Source organism: Sitophilus oryzae, unplaced genomic scaffold (assembly GCF_002938485.1).
Source record: "Sitophilus oryzae breed Bouriz unplaced genomic scaffold, Soryzae_2.0 scaffold_1018_pilon_pilon, whole genome shotgun sequence".
Classification (NCBI taxonomy): Eukaryota; Metazoa; Arthropoda; class Insecta; order Coleoptera; family Curculionidae; genus Sitophilus; species Sitophilus oryzae.
In genome coordinates, this window is record NW_022145636.1 from 1,529,285 (window position 1) to 1,551,066 (window position 21,782).

General features: G+C 37.1%; 1 protein-coding gene across 1 annotated transcript in view; it reads right to left on the minus strand.

The window, feature by feature from the left end:
* Window positions 1-212: 212 nt before the first annotated feature.
* The window catches only part of LOC115874895 (terminal nucleotidyltransferase 5C), a 56,076-nt gene continuing 34,506 nt past the window's right edge, over window positions 213-21,782 (minus strand). Inside the window, exons 2-4 of the mRNA XM_030890196.1 lie at window positions 12,811-12,954; window positions 4,444-5,192; window positions 213-3,589 (exon numbers count right to left, since the gene is read on the minus strand). Of these exons, the coding sequence (XP_030746056.1) occupies window positions 3,187-3,589; window positions 4,444-5,192; window positions 12,811-12,954 (1,296 nt within the window). The 3' untranslated portion in view covers window positions 213-3,186. The remainder of the gene's footprint in view (window positions 3,590-4,443; window positions 5,193-12,810; window positions 12,955-21,782) is intronic.

Consider the following 21,782-nt stretch of genomic DNA (forward strand, 5'->3'; position numbering starts at 1 on the left):
TTTTATTTACGTACTTTCAAATCTAATCATATTTGTGACCAATATGTACATAAACTTGTTTTTATAACTTCTGTCTAAAAAAATTCTACAAGTTCTCAAAGTTTATCTATAAAAAAATGAGACATCCTGTATAAACATACGGATTCTGTGGTGTGAGATTAATGATTATAAAATGATAGGAGCTTATTAAAGGTCAATAAAACGCTTAGATATCTAGCGTTTTCCACAGTTTTATTTATTTTTATGTAGACTTTACAATGTTTACCGTAACTAGGATACTGAGGACGAGTGCCAGGTGACGATAAAAATATACAGGTCAGCACTCGGGTCCCCCTTAGTTAATTATTTATTTCATTATATATCTCGATGAAAATATAGAATCCGTATCTGATACAATAACGATAGTAGTTTCTTTCTGGGCTAAAATCACCGAAATTTTGATACAGTTTTTTTGATACGTATTTCCATATAACTTGTTATTGATTTCAAACTATATTTTATTTAACGTCGAACAAACTAGATGCCATACAAAAAAAAATTAACTCGAAATATACCGAAATACAAAAGTAGGTTACAAAAAGAATTATTAATTATATTTAATATTTCATAAATGCTCTCTATTTTTTGTTGATCTATATAAATCCTAGTTAAAACCTTTTTTTTTGCTCACCATAATTTGGGACAATGTTGCCAGGTTTTGTTTTTTTCCCTAAATTTAGGTAAAAAATTAAATATAGAAAATTTCAATTATCTATCACAATCCGCTGTTTTAAGCTATTGTAGTGTTTTTTATTTCGAAATTTTCTAGAATAATGCCAGATTTTGAGGTTTGTTCCTAAATCTAGGCAAATCAAATTATATTTAGAAAATGTTACAAATAATTAGATTATTAATTCTTTTAATAACAGAGTTGAATTGATTTAAATGTTTTCTTCGAATTCATATTTTTTTATTCAAAACCTAATAATTTTTAAATTAGACAGTAAAAAAGAAATTGAAACTGTCAAACTATGCTGCTCTCCTATGTTCACTTTTAATATGGAAGAGTCAACATATTCAAATATTCTCAAGTGTATTATTTTGATAAATCTAAAAAGGGACACATTGAACATAGGATTTTTTAAACTTATAATCCTATGTTCACAATTAAAACAAACACTTTAAATATAATCCGTTTAAAAATATGTTTAACAAATTTATGAAGATATATAAAATAGTGAACATAGGTTTGATAATATTATTACCAATCCTATGTTCACAATTATCACACTCTAAATAAAAATACATCCAACAAAACCTTTTTTCAAAAAATCGGTGATTCCGCCTAAGAACGAAAACCTCTAATAATAGTAATAAGAATGATGATAATAATCATAATTAATATAATAATTAATTAATAATAATAATAATAGAGCTAGAGTCCTTAACCTTAAGCCTACAGAACGGCAAATCCTTAGGGATCCCCTTCCGTACACACTTTACCTCCCCTCTGTTGGATTGTCGTGGTCATAATCGTGGCATGCGAGGGGCAAAACTAGGGGATCCCCGGCAGAATTGAGCGACAACAAACGAAGATAAGATCTCTCCTAATCTCAAAATATGGGACACACAACCGAACGATCAAGAAAACGATTCGTGTTTCACAGCCACGCCGGCGTGCGGCGTAAGGGTGTTCGCTATTTCGGACCTCCCAGAAGACATAACCTAACAGGGATACCACTAAGACGTAAGATTGGAAAAATAGCTGTGCTGTCAACATGTCGAAGATAATTTCTTTTCGTTTTTTTTCGTTAAAATACGGTTATTTTTCAATCTATTTTTCGTATTTTGTAAGCAGAACATAGGATTCTTACACAACACCCCTGTATCTCCTATGTTCCCTTAAATAAATAAATCATTCATAAGAGTAAATAGTTGAACTTACACTGTTCGAGAAAATACAAAAGTTTCATTAAAAGAAATTAACAGCGAACATAGATTTGAATGATATTATTGTGTCTACTATGTTCTCTTGGCTCAAGATTGAAAAGTAAAACATTTATTAGAACATTTAGAACTGTAAAGATAGGCTTATCCTACAGAAAATACTATTACTATTACTTTTGCAGTTCCTATGTTCCCTTTTGACATAAAAGAATAAATATATTGGAGTATTACTAGATGGCTTACTTCAAGGTAATACTTCACACAATATTCCAATATAGAAACATAACTAATATTCACTTTGTTGGCTGACTGATCAAATAATAATACAGCCAAGTCAAACTGAACATAGGTCAATATAATGCAAGATAACCTATGTTCAGATTTAAAATAATAAAATTTTAATAAATAACCTACTCGGAATAAAAATTAATAAATTCCAATGCAAAGATTCTTGTCCAATCTAAAATTGAACATATGGAAATATCATTGTATGGTATATCCTATGTTCACATCTAAAATAATAGAGTCACAAATAGAATGAAAGTATTTAGAAGAAAGAACGAATAACGTAGATTCCAGTGCAAGCATTGTGTTTAATTTTAGAGAAAACATAGGAGAATATGTATCACTATATTATGAATCCTATGTTCATATTAAAAAAAAGAAAGTGGAGAATATTTAGAATAAAGAACGAATAACATAGATTTCAATGCAAGAATTTTGGTTAATTTAAAAGAGAACATAGGAAAATATTGTTTTACAAATCCTATGTTCATATTAAAAATAAAAGAGTGTAGAATATTTAGAATAGAGAACAAATAACGCAGATTTCAACGCAAGAATTTCGTTTAAATTGAGAGAGAACATAGACGAATATAACTGTATTATAAATCCTATGTTCATAATAAAAATAAGAGAGTGTAGAATATTTAGAATAGAGAACGAATAACGTAGATTTAAATGCAAGAATTTGGTTTAATTTGAGAGAAAACAGAAGAATAGCATTAATCCTATGTTCATATTAAAAATAAGAGAGTGCATAATATTTAGAATAGAGGACGAATAACGTAGATTTCAATGCAATTATTTCATGCAATTTGAGAGAGAACATAGGACAATATCATTGTATTATAAATACTATGTTCGCATACGATTGAGACGATAATCCGCGATACGTTGACAGTACAGCAGAACACTTACGACTCTCCAGTATCCGCGTTAATTTACATTATCCAGGCACCGCCGATCCAGAGCTACCGGTCACGTGCTACAACACGTCATCCAGGTGGAGCCGCAGGCACAGAACTGGCACGGACCGCCGGGGGATCCCATGCCCACGATCGGCGCGTACAGAACCCCGTTGGCGATGACCAGCGGCGGCGCTGCCGGTACTTGTGCAGCTGCCACCAGTCGCTGTTGCTGCTGATCCTGGTACAGCACCTGCCAGGCGAGGCCCTTGATGAGCTGTAGGGTTTGGCGTCGCTCGTGTCCCATCAGGCACACGGTGCTCTGCGCCACGACGTCGTGCAGCAGAAGGAGGAAGCTGTGGCGGAGGGAGGCCTCTTCGGGGCCGCTGCCGAAGTGGTTCCACAGGTACGTTTCGAGTTTGACGCGTTGCTGGCCCACGTCGGGGAAGTCGATGAAGAAGCGCGAGCACATGTACCTGGAAACGAAGGAATAGATTACTAAACATAAATATATAGGGTCTCTAAATTCTAGGGATTTCGGATAGTGTGTAGTACAAAACTTTTAACTTTCGCCACTAATTATGCTTCAAAATTTGGAGTAATGTCATTTTGGCCTTTGATTATCACCCGTCAAGAGAAATTGTGGTGAGATATAAAAAGTTTATTAAAGTATAATTGAAGCCACTAATTTCGAGTATTTTGAGGTCATCCATATAAAGCTTAAGAGATACAAAAGAGGCAAAATTATGACAAAGAGATCCAGTTTGATTTTCTGTCCAAATAAAACGCCGTTTTGGCAATTATTCACAATTTGATGGTTTATGAGACACTTTTTCTTCTCACGTATTTTATCGTTTCTAAACATTTTATTATAAAACCTAGCTGATCTGACCAACTTCTACGTCTAATTGACTATACAGGGTCGCTGATATATATGGGAACGGTCGATTATTAGGTAAAATATAAGAGGTACCGCAAAAAGTTAAATATGAAAGTTATAAGGTTTTTAAATATCTTTTAGCGGACAAATTTAAGTATACAGCATCCTAGCGAGATCAAAGTTTCATTTTTTAAATGGAAACCCCCTGTATATTATTGCATATTTCGGTTCTTCCTTCAATTGTAAGCAAAAATCGAGATCCACACAATGTAGTAATATATGTATTGAATTTAGGTACATTATGTGTATTATGTCATTTTAATTAAAAGGTAAATCACATTTTCTGTCGTTTTTTCGAAGTCATCTGTCGAAATTTTCCCTAAATCTTTGGACAGACTATATTGTACAAAGATATTTTTAAAAAAACTTCAAGCTTTCTCAGCGACTTACCTTTCTAGAGATCTGATATAATCAGGATGCGCCGGCCTGTAGTTCTTCACCAACAAGTTACAATACTTCAACAATCCACCTCCACGTATCTCCTCGGGCCTGCGCGTAGAGATCAGCCGCCTCTGCAGGTGATGCAACGCCTCCTGGAAATCCCCGAACACCGACTCACCCACCACGGTAGGATAAAAGTTCTCTGTAATCGGTGGTGGACCTTCACCAGTCCCAGAACACCGATAGAACAGTAATAAGGAATCTAGAACTATCTGGAACGAGTCTACGCTGAACTCAAACTGTCTCCTCATTCTATCCACGAATTTAAGTTCGACTCCTCGTCCTCTAGCGCATCCTAGCGAGATCAATGACCAGCGATCTCCTGTATCTGATGCGCTGTTAACTTTCACCATTTTACTGACGTAGGCTTCCTTGAGACTACAGGTTGAAATACGTTTTCTACTGACGCCATCTGGGAGCATGTCGTAGAGAGAGCTGAGCACGGCCGCCTTGACTCGGTCAAAGTTGCGGGGTGTGGTGAGTTCCACGCCGAAAATCAAGTCGACGTCGTTGTAGGGCTGGTCCTGGCCTGCTGCGAGGACATGGGAGGCGGCTCCTCCGTTCAGTCGGATGTCCCTGACGCGCATGCCCGCGCCTCCAGAGTTGGGTTCGCTCTCCAGTTTGTCCTTGACGATTTCGACAAGGTCCCGGAGCCGCACTTCCAGGGTGGGGAAGTTGCCTCTGCCGTGGATGCTCACCTGGAAAGAAGCAATAACGCATATCGTTAAGAGTCCGAAAAAGTAGCAAGTCTAGTAAAACTGCTAGGTATTTTTACACAAATGAAGAAGGAAATTAAAGATAAAGGATTATACTGTATACGTATTTTAGTAAATTTTTAGACAACTTCTCTATTTTTAAGATTTTGATGGTCAAGGATCAACAAAATATTCCTTATGCTTGGTTTAATTCGGCCACCACCCGCTTTACCCGACCCCTGAGAACGACCCGAACAGTACAGCGTAATAGACTATTAAACTGACGCCAAGGAAAAAATAGTGTTTTGGGATCTCTGGCAAAGTCTTCAGATAATATAGAGTACAGCAATTGATTTGTCCACTATTTTTGGAGTCAATATAGATTTATAAAAGAGTGCTATATTAGTATGAAGTATTTTAATAAAACGCGTTTTAGGATGTATCAAATTTAATGAAAGTAACTTTATCTCTCTACATAATATGCTTCGGCTTTTTCAAGAGTTTCTTAAAACTAACCGTCTAACTACACGGTCCCGATATACAGGGTGAGTCTTATATTATTAATTTTTAATTAGTATTTCAACCCCAGAAACACGTCTATGAATTTTTTTTCACTATTTTTTTTTTAAATTAGGAATTTTTTTATAATTTTTAGTCAAAAAACAGGATGTCTTAATAATATGGTAACAGAGATAGTAGATTAAATTTACAAGAAAGTTAACCCAGAAAAGATCAAGGGGTTTTCAAAATTTAAGCGAAAAATCAATTTTTTGTAATTTTTCAAAATAAAATATTTCGGTTTTTTTGGACGTCTTTCAAAAACGGTAAAGAGAAAATATGTTTCTTTTGTCGAGATCTAACAGGCCTGAAAATATTTGCACTTATTTAAGAACCACCCTGTATATTTGCTACGGGGGTGGATTTAGAGAGTTTACAGTGGAGGTAATAAAAAATGTTGTTTAGGAATTCTTGTTCGTCGTTTACATTATCGTTTTTTTTATAAATATCATATTTTACGGATTCCGTGGGTCCACTAATTTAAACTCACGATAAAATACTTAACGAATTTATTTTCTCACTTTATACACAATTACTAACTTATAACACACAACAAACTAACTATTTATAAGATTCCTTCACCAAATTGTCCGATTTTCAATTTCCACGCGGTATATTCAAATTTCAAAAACTGTCTCAGTTGTCGATGGCTCCGGCTTATATACTCTATTGACTGCTTCTCGAAATTTCCCCAATTCTCGGAAAGCGTACTTCTTCATACCAGACAATTCTATTGTCTGATTCCCTTACTTCTCGACTTGACTAAAAGATGGCGCCTGAAAAAGTCTTTTAATTTCTGGCGGATACGTTGCGGTTGTGCAGGCAACCAGTAATACATTTTTAATTTCTGGCGGATGCGCCATTTTTCTTGACATTGCCCCTTCTCAAATTTGATCGTCCCGATCAAGGTTTCCTGTCTGATATCTCTTCAATCGATCCAGATGAACTACTTTCATCTTACTTCTAGGGCTGCGTTGAATCCGGTACACAACATCATTTATCCTCTTGATGACTGTATAAGGACCTTCCCATGCTGGAGTTAACTTTGGGGACCTCCCTTTCTTGCGCTGTGGGTTATATAACCATACCATATCGTCCTGTTGAAATCCCGTAGAATTAGCTCTGAGGTCGTAACGAGCTTTCATCCGGTCACTGGCTAGCGTAATCTTACTTCTCACGGCCTTATGAATTCCCAATAACCTTTCCTTCAGTTCATCCGCGTAGTCCTCTACGTTCGTGGTGCTGTCGTCTGGTGATCCGAACACCAAGTCACAAGGCAACCGTAATTCTCGACCAAATAAAATCTTCGATGGTGAAAGTCCGGTGGTGTTGTGAACTGCACTTCTATATGCCATTAGGAATAGTGGTATATGCTGATCCCAATCTCTTTGATGTTCATCCACCATTTTCGAGAGATGTTCTTCAATGGTCTTATTGAATCTCTCGACCATCCCATCAGACTGCGGATGTAAAGCTGTTGTCCTAGTCTTGTGAATACCAAGCAGATCACACATCTTCTGGAACAGTCTTGACTCGAAGTTCCTTCCTTGGTCAGTGTGAAGCTCTAAAGGAATTCCAAATCTACTGAAGACATTATTGACTAATACTTCAGCTACAGTCGATGCTTCTTGGTTTGGAATGGCAAAAACTTCTGGCCATTTACTGAAATAATCCATCGCCACTAAAACGTACTTGTTGCCCTTGTGCGTTTCAGGGAATGGGCCTGCAATGTCAACAGCGATTCTTTCGAATGGCAGTCCAACGTTATATTGTTTCATTTTTCCCCTAGATCGAGTGCTTGGTCCTTGGCTGGCTGCACAAATTTTACATTGTCGACACCATTTCTTGACATCTTCGCAATAATCCACCCAGTAAAAGCGATCTCTCAGCTTGCTCAAGGTCTTGTTTACCCCAAGATGGGCTCCAGTTTTACCACCGTGAATTTCTTCCAATACCTGGGTAACTTTCTTCCTTGGTACCAGTAACTGAGTTGTTACTGTGCTGCCATCCGCACTTTCCCATGTGCGCTTTAACAATCCATTCTCAATAACCAGTGAATTCCACTGAGCCCAGAGAGCTTTGAAAACGAGCCCTCTGTCCGCAATATCCTGCCACGGTGGTCTCTCGCCGTTACCTTCCTTGAGCCGTAGTATTGCTCCGATGTCTGGATCTTCCATTTGATCTTTCCTCAATTGTGTCGTCGTCCACTGTTCATCGGTTCCAAGTTTAAACTCCTTATCATGACAGTGCCTTCACGTTGTTCCGTTTTACAGCAGTGCTTACAATCGGTTTGACAGGGTCTTCTGGATAAACCGTCTGCGTTACCATGCATTTTTCCAGCACGATGTTGGATGGTAAAGTGATACTGTTGGAGCTTCTCGAGCCATCGTGCTATTTGACCTTCAGGTTGTTTCATCTCCATAAGCCACTTGAGAGCCGCATGATCTGTCCTAATTAAAAATTCTTGGCCGTACAGATATTTATGAAAATGATCAACTGCCTTTACAATTGCTAGCAGCTCCTTCCGGGTAACGCAGTAATTCCTTTCTGGTTTGGATAGAACTCGACTGTAATATTCTATCACTCGTTCTTCGCCATCTTGCACTTGTGATAGCACTGCACCGATGCCGATGTTGCTGGCGTCGGTATCCAGGATATACCTTCCTTGTTGTTGTGGGTAGGCTAAAATAGGACTTGAACATAAAGCCGCTTTAAGTCTTTCAAAGGCTACATCACAATCGGTGTTCCATTCGTAGCCGACTTCATCACCTGTAAGTTTATGTAAAGGTGCAGCTATGTTGGCAAATCCCTTGACAAATCTTCTGTAATATGTGCATAAACCCAGAAAACTTCTAAGTTCATGTTTGTCGCGAGGTTTAGGCCAATCCTTGATTGCAGCGATTTTCTTCTGGTCGGTGTAAATTCCGTCTGCTGAGACTACATGACCCAAGAATTCCACTTGTCGCTGGAATAAACTACACTTCTTCGGGTTCAAGTACAGGTGAGCATTCCGTATGCGGCCGAAGACATCTTCTAAATTTCGCAAATGCTCTTCAAAAGTTCTTCCCATAACCAATACATCGTCGAGGTAAACCAAGCACGTTTTCCAAGTTAATCCTCTTAACACCACCTCCATGAGAGTTCGAAAGTGGCTGGAGCATTGCATAATCCAAATGGCATAACCTTGAATTGGTATAGGCCGCTTCCTGTAGAAAAAGCCGTCTTTTTCTTTATCGTCCTCGTCCAGACCAACTTGCCAGTATCCACTCTTTAAGTCGAGAGTGGAGAACCAGCACGAACCTGCCAGAGTTGTTAATGTATCATCTATACGTGGCAGTGGGTAGCTATCTTTCTTAGTGACGTCATTGAGCTTCCTATAGTCCACGCAGAATCGTGTACTACCATCTTTCTTCGTCACCAAAACAACGGGAGATGACCATGGACTTGATGATTCTTCGATTACTCCCTCTTCTAACATCTTATCTACCATTGTCTCCATTTCTTGTTGTTTGGAAAGGGGAACTCTTCTAGGACGTTGTCGAATCGGCTGAGCATGACCAGTATTAATCCGGTGCTTCACAAAATCCGTTCTTCCACTGTTGTTCTTCTCAAAAATACTGCCATGCTTTAGCAGGAACTCCTTAGCCTTCTGTTTCTCCTCAGATGTTAGGTGATCCCATGGCTGCTCTAGATGTTTTAGTGTTTCTTGGGATGCCTTTTGTGTAACAGCTGACGACACTTCATCACATCGGGTAACACTTCTTACAGGTTCGCTGAGATGGCTATCTTGTCACCTTTTTGGATCTTGACACAATTCGGGAAAACATTCGCAATTCTGATCGGTACATTCTTGTCGGTGTTCATCAATGATTTTCCTACTAAGTACCTATCTTGTTTCTTGTCGCTACTTTGTACCAGTCCAACACAGCACCCAGCGATTTTCTCCACTTTACCGAATACGATCTTCTCGGTATTACCAGGTATCACCACAGTTTCCGCTGATCTTACATCCATTCTTCCTGGTCCCTCGTCTGGAGATAACATAAACTCTTCATTTCCGATATTCAGGATATTTCTCTGGTGATCGAACGAAAATCCATGTTGACGAATCACATCCATGCCCAAGATGAAGTCATCTTCAATATCTGCCACTAAAACGCTATGCTGGAACTTCAAATTTCCTAACTTCAGTTCGACGATAGCCTCTCCCCGTACAACGGCCATTTCCCCCGTAACTGTACGTAAACACACTCTTCTTCTCAGAGGCATCAGCTTCAATCCTTGCACTGAGTTAGCCCGCACCAACGATACCATAGCGCCAGTGTCCACTGTCATTCGGATTCCCTTTCCATTGACTTTCCCGTCGATCACCAAACTGTCAGCGGTTCTTCCTAGACTTCTAATGGAAAAAATCCTGGGGGCTCTGTTCTCCCCAGTCAATACTCGCCCCTTAGTATTGACTGATTTTAGTTTTCCTGGTGCCTACGTTCTCTGGATGGTGAACGGGATCGCATTTGAACGCGGCAATCCCGTTTGATGTGGCCATTCCTGCCACATCTAAAGCACCTTATGTCCTGGAATCTTCTCTGGTTCTCTGTCTGGGTGTTGTTGACTCCCTTGTTTATTAGTAGCTCACATAGTTTGTCGACTTTCTTACACATCTCCTCCAAACCTCTGTGAGTGCTTTCGGGCTGTTCCTCGACCGTTACCGATCTTATCTTCGGCCTAGGGATGGCGCTAAAGGCAGCTTCGATTTCCAGCGCCCTGACCAGTGCTTCGCTGCTGGTGGAAAATCGGGATATTTGCAGCGCCCTCTGTAATTCGTTGTCCCTCAGTCCGCTGATAAAGCACTGAGCAGCGAGTTCCTCCCTAAATCCTTCCGGTGCTTCTGGATATGCCAGGTGTACCAGCCGACGTAAGTCTGCTTCAAATTCCTGCAGACTCTCTCCGGACCTCTGCAGGCGTGTCTTGATCTGTGCCTGGTAAAGTTGGCGTCGATGTTGGTCGCCATATCTTCTGTCCAGTGCAGCGACCAAAGTTTGATATTCCTGCTGTTGGGCTGCAGGAATAGTTTGCAGGAGTTCCAGGGCAGGGCCACGCAGCGCGATGACAAGTGCCGCTGCTTTCTCCTGGTCAGTCCATCCATTGGCAGCAGCCGCTGCTTCAAACTGGCGGTGGTACATCGTCCAGGTGGTTTGTCCATCGTAGGTCGGGGCCTTGAGGTTCGCAGTTCCATAACGCCAGGTGTTCTTACTTGTGCCTTGGTCTTCTGTAGGTCCATCTCCAATCTTTCTATCTTCTGCTGAAGGCGTTCCTCAAGATCTTCTACGGTTTCTTGAAGTTGATTTTCCTGCCGTTTTCCAGGTCTTCAAAATTCTTCTGTAGTCGAAATTCCTGATTTTCCAAAGTTTTCTTAAGACGGTCCTGATCTTCTTGTCTTTCTTTCTGGCGGCGCGTTTCTATATCTTCTAAAATTTCCCTCCATTCATTCTTCTGACGAATTTCTAAATTGCCTAAAATTTTCTCAAGCCGGTCCTGTTCTTCTTCTTTGTCTTGTTGTCGTTGAATTTTCAAATCTTGGAAAATTTTTCAAGCCGGTCCTGTTCTTCCTGTTTATCTTGTTGTTGTTGGAATTTCAAATCTCGAAAATTTTCTCAAGCCGGTCCTGTTCTTCTTGTTTTTCTTTCTTTTGACGCGCTTCTAAACCTTCTAAGATTTTTTCTTGATTTTCCATAAGTATTTTCAAAAGGTGGCATTGTTCCTCTTCTTTCTCTCTTTCTAATCGGGCTCGCTCTTCTTCTCGTTCTCTACGTAGCCTTTCTTGTTCTTCTGCCTTCTCTCTTCTCATATTTTCCATAAAATCGCCCAATAATTTGCTTACTTCCTCCATTTTCTTCGCTTGCTCCCTTTGTACCAACCATAAAAATACTCTAATTCGGTCTAAAAATCTTCCAATCCACTTAATTTCTTTTAAAATCCTCTTGAATCGCACTTCCGACACCAATTGTTACGGATTCCGTGGGTCCACTAATTTAAACTCACGATAAAATACTTAACGAATTTATTTTCTCACTTTATACACAATTACTAACTTATAACACACAACAAACTAACTATTTATAAGATTCCTTCACCAAATTGTCCGATTTTCAATTTCCACGCGGTATATTCAAATTTCAAAAACTGTCTCAGTTGTCGATGGCTCCGGCTTATATACTCTATTGACTGCTTCTCGAAATTTCCCCAATTCTCGGAAAGCGTACTTCTTCATACCAGACAATTCTATTGTCTGATTCCCTTACTTCTCGACTTGACTAAAAGATGGCGCCTGAAAAAGTCTTTTAATTTCTGGCGGATACGTTGCGGTTGTGCAGGCAACCAGTAATACATTTTTAATTTCTGGCGGATGCGCCATTTTTCTTGACAATATATATTTCTAAATATTAACATTGCTAACTCTTGAACTATTCTCAAATCACAGACGGGTAGACAGTTCTAAAAAGTTTTCTAAAATATACAGGAAAAATTAAAAGAAAATGCACGATTTTCAACATCTTTTTTGCGAAAAAAATCCTCGTAGACGTGTTACTAAGGTCCAAATATACCTCTCCAGAAATATTTGCACTTATTTAAAACTCGCCCTGTATAAACGCTCAATTCGTAGCTATTTCTTAATCTATACAGCTACCCTAGTTAACCTGCTGCCACCATTACAAGATCGATCATATAGTTTTTGGCGTATTTTTATATTAGGTACTGGGTAATTCGTTTAAAGCGAATTTTTCTTTGTTTAAACTATACTATGTATTTCTTTATTATTTATAACGGTCTATTAATTGGGATCCTGTAATCCTGTCGAGACTATGAGACTACGATATATATATTATTGTTTAATTCTTAATATAAATATTATTAGTTTAGTTTTAAGCATCTGCTGATGATGCTAACATGATGAGCGAAACTCGCGATCAGTGTAGTAAGTAAAGTGTTTTGGTGTATTGTAGTGAATTAGTGTCTTATTTTGCTAGATTAATAAACAAACAGTACCAAAAATAACACTCACCGTCTCGTCCATGACGTCATTGAGCCGGCAGATCTGCTCATAGGACAACACCGCCAACCGTGCCTGCGTCTCCTCCTCGCTCCTCAACCTAGTGCAGCTTTCCAAGTCCACCTGGTCTTCCGAGCAGTCATCTCCGATGTCGCACTGAAACAAAACACCATCTTTCAAATCTTTCGAACCATTATTATTATCTGAAGCATTGCGAGCTTCAGTTGTTGCGTTGGGGTTGCCCATGATGACGCGAAAGATTCAAACAGATCTAGTAGTCGCTGGTCCGGTGTGCCAGAGATATTTAGTCTGTGGGGGAGGTTGCCCGGAGACGAGATTCGCCGTGACGTCATTACTATGGCGGGGGCGGCATGAATGAACGCGGCGTGGGCGACGGCCGTGTTGCCAGATGGTGTTGGCGCCGAATATTAAATGTTTCGGGGATAAAAATAGATTCGTGATAGAATCAAAGCGTTTCTTTTGTGCCGGAGGAAAGGAAAGATTATTTACGGCAATTTTGGTTTAAAAGATACTTATTCTTGTTGGACGATGTTTTGCAAAATTAGAGATGAAAGAGAAAAATTAAGGTAGGAAGCGTTAATGAGAAGTTGAACATACATTTTTTATTGCGTTTTGTATTTTTAAAGCAATATACAAGGTGTGGAAATAGTAGATAATAGTAGAAGGATAGCTGAAGTAGTATAAATAGTAGAAGAATATATATAGGGTGGTCCGAACAGTATTCCGGAAACTTTGGCAGCATATTCTGCAGATAAAAATAAGTAAAAAAGTACGAAAAAATGTATGTCCTAAAATGCTTAGATTCCGAGATACAGGGTGTAGAAGTTTCATTTTTATTTCGATTTTTTCCAAATAATTTCTGAAGTAAAGTCAATATTTGGATGAAAATTGGTATTCTATGTATATAAAATGGGGGTTCTATGTATATAAAATTAGGATAGGAAACTTATTATAGCCTTAAGGATAGGAAACTTATTATAGAAGCGGAAGGTGAGACCCAAGAAATACCCTTGAGCAGTGGTGTACCCCAAGATTCCATACTTGGACCCACATTGTGGAATATCTTATATGATAGCCTACTCAGAATGGAAATGCCGGTCGGAATATCTTTAATCGGTTTTGCCGATGATATAGCCATGACAATAGTGGAGAAGGATGAAAAAATTCTCATGAACAAAGCAAATACCGGCCTTCAACGAATTTCAAACTGGATGGAAAGCAAATTGCTTAAACTTGCACCACAGAAAACAGAGGCAATAATATTAACAACAAAACGAAAGGTGAAGCCAATAAGCTTTTCTATAGAGAGCGTGGATATTATTCCATCAAAAGCTATCAAATACCTAGGAGTATGGCTGGACCCTAAATTAAAATTTACGGAACACATAATTCGAACTATACAGAAATCTGGAAAAACACTAACAGCAATTAAAAAAGTCTTGCATCATGCCAAACATGGTGGACCAAGATCCTCCAAAAGAAAAATATTAGGTAGCGTAATACACTCTCAAATACTCTATGCGGCTCCATTCTGGCACACCGTAACGAGTAATAAAAGCAGAACAAAAAAACTCGCGGGATCCAAAGACTTACTTTTATCAGAATTGCAAGTGCCTACAGAACAACTTCTACAGAGGCAGTAGGCGTAATAGCAGGCGTCCCACCCATAGACCTATTAATAGAGGAAAGAAAGGAAATTTACAATGGAGTACAGAAGCAAATCGCAAGAGGGGACCTACTCAACAAGTGGCAGGAAAGATGGGTGAGAGGAACAAAAGGAAGATGGACATATAATTTGATTCGTGATATTAGGCAATGGATATCCAGGCCATACGGAGAGACTGATTACTTTGTCACGCAAGCTCTATCGGGACATGGTTGCTTTATGAAGTATCTAACGGAAAGAAAGAAACCGGACTCAGATAGTTGCAACTACTGTGGAAATAGTGATGACGCAGAACATACACTGTTTAGATGTACGAGATGGGACTACATTCGTAATGATTATAAAACTCATACCGGCTCAGTTTTCAATACGGAAAATATGATGAAATGCCTCACTGGGACAGAGGAAATGTGGAAACTAACTGCAGGGATACTAAGACAAATATTAGAGGAAAAGGAAAATGATATAAGAAGACAGTAAGCAGACAGCTATCATGGCGAAGTAATGCGGAAGCAGTTTCCACCATGATCAGCGTTAGGGAAGTGTGGGTTTTTTTTTAGCCGGTAAGAATCCGGCACTACCCGGCACTAAGGACAGTAGTTTACTGTTATTAGTGCTGGGTGTCTTATGCAAGATTCTCTTTCCCACAGAATAAAAAAATAAAAAAAAATGTATATAAAATTGGCGTAAAAGTGCTTCACTTTTATGCCTATGCGTTAAAATGACTTTTTTATACTGTCAATTAAGTCGTAAAAATTAATACCTTTGTGACGTTTGAAAAAAAAAACGTTTTTTTTGTCAATTTTTTTTTCGTTAATTATCCAGGGTGTTTCCAAAAACCTGGCAACCGTGTCTGCGACTCGCCCACTCATCCCGTTTGTTCCAGAACCGCCGAAATATGCCCGGACTTATCGATCGCACGCTGTTTACATGCACACGGCAAAACGCAGTACGCTCTGTGTTCCAGAAAAAAATCCGGTCGCGTCTGGATAGATGGGAGGACGCCCTCCCCCCCTCCCCCAAGGCAACAAGTATGGATGGCGGGGAGCACAAACCATCAATGGAATGGATACGCGGGGGGAGGCCGTGAAAAGAGGGATGGAGTAGTTTGACGTAACGGCCGAGAGATTTAGGTTTGGGTGGATGCTGTTGCGTCATGGCGGTAACAGAGTTCGAAAAATTTCAAAAAACAGAATTATAATAAAGGCTATTTCTTACTGGTAAAGTTACTGGTCTACCAGTGAACACTCAAAAAATATATAAAAATAAAAAAAAAACACAAAGTCTTCCAGATATTTGTTCTGAATACGGAAATTCTGAAGCTTCTTTGCTTCCTATTGCAATTCTGCATCGAAATAATCGATTTCTCTAAAAATTTTAAGTTATATCCAAATTTAAGAAAAAAATTTTGTAAAATAATAGTTCGAAAAAATTTTCGTTTGTTTATTTGAGGACATTTTGATTATTTTTTCCATAGCAACTGTTAAACTTGCCTTATATCTATCAAAAATAGTAGATAAAATAGTACTTTAACAGCGAGGATAGGTTAAAAACTTTATTTCTTCTCGCACGTTTTTTAATTGCTTCCAATTTTGAAAATTTTTGTATTCCTTTTCATAAGTTATTCGGGATTTAAATGGAAGTAGTTTGGATATGGCGTTTATCACCTCAGCCTGAATATCTGTTGGTAATTTACTTATTTCGTTTTGAGCCATTTCTTGCTCCAATTCAATCAGCAATCGACACGAAAGAGAATTAAAAAATATTGACTCAAAATTGACAACTAAAGAGACAGCTTTATTTATTTGTCAAATTACATAGAAACCAACGTCAGTGCGAAAGTCATTGACACAAAGCTATATGGATGTCAGAGTCGTCTTTACAAAGATACAACTTGGTTGAAGATTCTGTTGAACATTTTCGAGATTTTTTCAAGACTTTCAATACACTGCGCAGATTTTCTGGCAAGATTGTTACCGTATACACGGTAATATAAGAAACTTTCCAGACCACCCTCGTAGATCATAAAAAATACACAAACAAACTACAATAACACACTTATATACTTGTTCCAAGTCCCAGTGAGCTCGCAATTGGCTTTTATTAAATTCTAATTCTATATAATCCAATTGCGGTGGATTATGGGGAATCGAAGTTATTTGTTTTCGTAAAAACGTAACCACACGTTTGGCCAAAGTTATACTTAAACTTGTTAATTAATAAACTTTCGACTCGACAAATGCATAATTTATGGGTTTTTGATTAGTACGCGTTCAATAGGAAAAATAACGTTTTTTATTTTGTAAATAGTATGAGTATATATCATTATATACTTCAATAATACTAATAATTAAAAATAACTTCCTTTTTAATAGATTTAAACAATAACAAAGAAAAAACACAGAGTAAAAACGTAAGCAAATAGGTTTGAAAATAAAAAAACTTATTTGGGTTTAAAGGAAGATCTAAACTATCGCTAGAGAATAAACTTCTTTTATACATATACTAATGGAACACCCTGTATGATTTTTAAAAAATTTCAAAATATGTAAAAAAACGAAATAAATTATGCTTGTCCAAGCGTTTTCCTGAAAGACTAACCGTTTTTTAAATAAGAAATATTGTAATATTTGAGGGGTGTTTTGACCCTCTTGGAATTTGAGATTCGAGAAACCCCTCCTTATCGAACCTCTACACCCCACAGTCAATCCGTTTGCCAAAAATCAGCTTTAAACGTCAAGCAGTTTAAGCAGAATCGTGATTCCTCAATGGTCATATTTTATAAAACACCCTGTATAAATTTATAAAAAATCTTAAAATATGTAAAACAACAAAATAAAATATACGTGTTTAAGAGTTTTTCCGAAGAACTCACCGGTTTTTAAATTAAAAAATAGTTTAATATTTGAGGGATAGTTTCACCCCCTTAGACTTCGAGTTTCGAAAAATCCCTTCTTATCGAACCTCTACACCCTAAAAGTCAATCTGTTTTCCAAAAATCAGCTTTTTACGTTAAGCGCTTTAAGCAGGATCGTGATTAATCAATGATCAGATTTTTCAAAACACCCTGTATACATTTTTAAAAATATCTTATAATCTTAAAATATGTAAAAAAACAAAATAAAATACACGTGTGTAAGCGTTTTTTCGGAAACTTGGCCGTTTTTTAAATTAAAATATTGTAATATTTGAGGGGTGGTTTCACCCTCTTGGAACTGGAATTTCTAGAATCAACCTGTATGCCAAAATTGAGCTTCTTACGTTGAGTGGTTTGATCAGGATCGTGATTAATCAATATGTCAGTCACTTAAGGATTTTATATATTAGTATAGATAATAATACCTATTTGGACATAATATGGAGTAGAACTCTGGGGATGCGCTAGTAAATCAAACATAGCTTTAATACAAAGGAGCCAATCCAAAATTCTTGGATGATAACAAACGCACCATGGTATGTCTCCAATCATACTCTACATGAAGACTTCATGTATGTCAATTCCGCACATCAAAAAAGTTATCCAAACTCGGAGCAAAAAACATTTCAATAGACTACACGATCATACTAATACTTAATTACTCTAGCCTCTACTTGAACCAGTACCTACAAGAAGGCTTAAAAGACAATGACCATCTGATTTGAAAGAATATTAAGTAGGATTTTTCTCTGGAGAAATCATCATGTTAACTGGAGCGTCATCGCTTTCAAGTCAAAAATGGAATTTTGGACAGTTTTGGACAATTTCAAAAATGGACAGAGCAGTCGTGGATAAGGTATTTCACTGGAAAGAAACTAATTAACAATAATAACTAGAAATTATAAATATTGGGCGCCACGCATGTACAGAGAAAGAAAACACAGTTGTATATTACTTAAAACTAATGACTATATTTATTCATGATGTTCTTAGATGGTACATGACATTGTAGAGTTCTAATAAATATATAGTGGTTATATGTCAAAGAAAGTGGTGGTAAGAGTCGTACTAAATATCAATGAAAACAACTACGATAAAATACAAGACATGTAAAGTTCAAGAGAATATATGAAATGTAGCATTACTTTAATTAATTTGATATATTCCATATGATGCTAAATCGAAGATGTTGCAACCTGTAGATTCTAGAATCTATGTTTGGTTATTCATCTGTTAAAATAGTGCGATAATAATATCTATAAAAGTAATACCATTACAAGATGTAATGCAATGAAACCTAAGATCTAAATTATATTTAGTATTAATTATTATATTAAATATTAAATCGACATGAATGTTCTTAACAATCTAACCACTAAACATAGTCTGTACGATATTATTTAAGATGTACGTTATTGTTTAAGACTGTAAATGTTTTAAATGTTAAATGTAAAACTAGAACTTAAATCTACACTTAGCTGTTCTTTATGTAATCTTGCTTTAAACAGTAACAGCGTGAGGTGGTCTCGCATCTCTGTACTCAGCCATCCAACACAACCAAAGGGGCCAGAATGAGGACACCATAATTGATACAGCCGTAACTAACTAGCTTATAGCTGGGAACGAAGCAGCATGGGACTCAAGCTACATCCACGCTGTGGCACTTATATGTAAGAAAAAATCATTCTTACTGGGGACACTCGTCCACAGGACATCCGTACATAAGATAATGTCCGTACATAAGACACTATCCGTACCTTGGACCCTCGAAATACTTCCGAGGGCTCAATAAATAATAAACAACCTGTCCTTTCTTCCATGTGACATTCTGGAGGACAAAAGAAAAGGGACGCCAACGTGCCAGCAAAATACAAGTTGGGACATCCGTAACTCTACCCTGTAGCCTCGAAATAGCAGCTGATTCAGATTATACAGCAAGATTTTAATAATCACCATTTCTAAAAAAACTGGCACTAATGGCGTCTGACAGGCCAAACGGTCAAACCAAAAGTGCCGTTAAATCACAGAGAGTCGACAGAAGCGATGTTGACAGCGCGCGCCTCCACAGAATAGTGAAACGATAGCAGGGTTGGCGACTAGGGAACGTAAAAATTACGCCAAGCGTACCAACAAAATGATCAGGCCTGAACGAGAGGGAATCCGGTTTGCTAAAAAATACAATTAAAATTAATAGAATATCTTAGTTCGACAATCAGTTGAAAGTCCCGTACCGTATATCAATTCTTAAACGAAGACATTTATTATCACTATTATTATTAATAATAATTTCCGACTTACTGTATGTATGTGTTACGTTCTCAACCTACAAACACTTATATAGGTATGTAATTAGTTTATTCTGTATTAAATAACGCGAAAATAAATAAAATAGACAGGTGGCAGGTCCTTTCTCTCATCATTTTATAAAGTTTAGTAATAAAATCTGTTTTTCTCCTGTTAGGCGTTATTATTTCCTGACAGAATGAATGATATAGCTGTAAAAAATCATATTATGCTTCTTTTGTAACATACAATTTCCTGATTATTTCCCAAGACGTGGGAACTATTACAGAAGCCACAAAAGGACGTTTATGAAATCCCTAAAAAACCGTTTTAAAATGTATGAATCTAACTGTCCAAGAATATATTTTATATTAAGCTCGATAATATTTATTAACAGACCTTGCAGTCGAACATTGTTGTTTTTAGAACACCTTTTGTACGAAGTGTACAGAGTGGGTCAAATTCGACGTTTTTAAATGGAAACATCCTTTTCTATAGAAGATAGACAAAAACTAATATCGGTGTCTGGAGCTCAATTTTTGTCAAAAACATGATGGTGAAAACCGCATATCGATATGTGTTACCGTTTCGGAGTTACGGGGTGTTTTTCAAAAATATGCATTTTTAACAAATCGCTGTAACTTTTTTGCTATGGAAAATTATGTATTTTTTTAACATTTTCAAAACACTTTTTTACTAGTAGAACTTAATGGTTTAAGTATAATTTTTTTTAAATTAATAATTTAAGAATTATCAACAGAAAGTTTGATTTCTTATATGGGACACCCTGTATATTTTTAATTTATTGAAAAGAATTTAAAATTACCTTTCCAAAAATATAACACACTTGATATTTTGCTCGATTCCTCTTCGAGATATAGAGCATATAAAAATTCGCCCGCTTTAAATAAGTAGGCTTTGAACGGCACCGGCTGTAATGCAAAAAAAATCTAGCTATGAGCATCAATTAAAACGAAAATAATATTTGCTATGAGAGATGCAAAATTTTATAACAATTTGAAATATATTTAATCAAATTCAACACATTTAAACTATATCTAATAAGAATAAAAATAAATAGCAAACCAAGACATGAGCTTTTGCTACAGGTGTTCGACATATCGACCGTCTTCTGTTATGGACAGACGGGGCAGTTTTTGAACATTTCTCGCGAAATTCATTAACTCAGTGAGGGTGAAAGATACCCTCTCATAACTGCTAAGTATTTCTAATTCTTGTCTAGATTATACGGAAGAATAAGGAACCTTTATTCTTCAGCAAATATATCCATAGGAATAGATCCATGGGCACTATAAGTCAGGCGGTCTCGACGGCCAACGGCTAGGATCTTGGTTAGCTATTCAATTATTCTTGAAATTGGCTGCAAAAATATGCTGATAACTTCAGCGTTCAGAGGCGGTGCGTCGTCTTGCTGGAAAAATATATTTTCGAGTTCCATTAAGGGCATATTATCAATAAGGGGTCCAAAGCCTACTAGTTAAAAGTGGCGAACTTTTAAAATTCTTTATTTCGAAGGGGATTATAACAAAATATCAAGTGTGCTATATTTTTGAAAAGGTAATTTTAAATTCTTTTCAGTTAGTTAAAAATATAGAGGGTGTCCCAAATAAAATATCAATTTTTCTGTTGATAACTCTTAAATTATTAATTTTAAAAAAATTATACTTACACCATTAAATTCTACGTAAAAATGTGCTTTGGAAATGTTTTCATAGAAATACAAAATTTTTCATAGCAAAAAAGTTACAGCGATTTGTTAAAAATGCACATTTTTGAAAAACACCCCGTAACAACGAAACGGTAACAGATATTGATGTGCGGTTTTCACCATCATGTTTTTGATGAAAATTTAGTTCCAGACACCGATATTAGTTTTCGTCTATCTCCTATAGAAAAGGGTGTTTCCATTTAAAAGCGTCGAATTTGACCCACCCTGTACAAGATAGCTTAATAGAGTTGCAAATAACTCATCGCAATTTTATTAGAATACTAGCGTGTACCAGTGACTTCGTTCGCGTCGAATTAATCATTTATATTGGTGATGATAAAGCAAAGCAAGAATTTCCATTAATATAC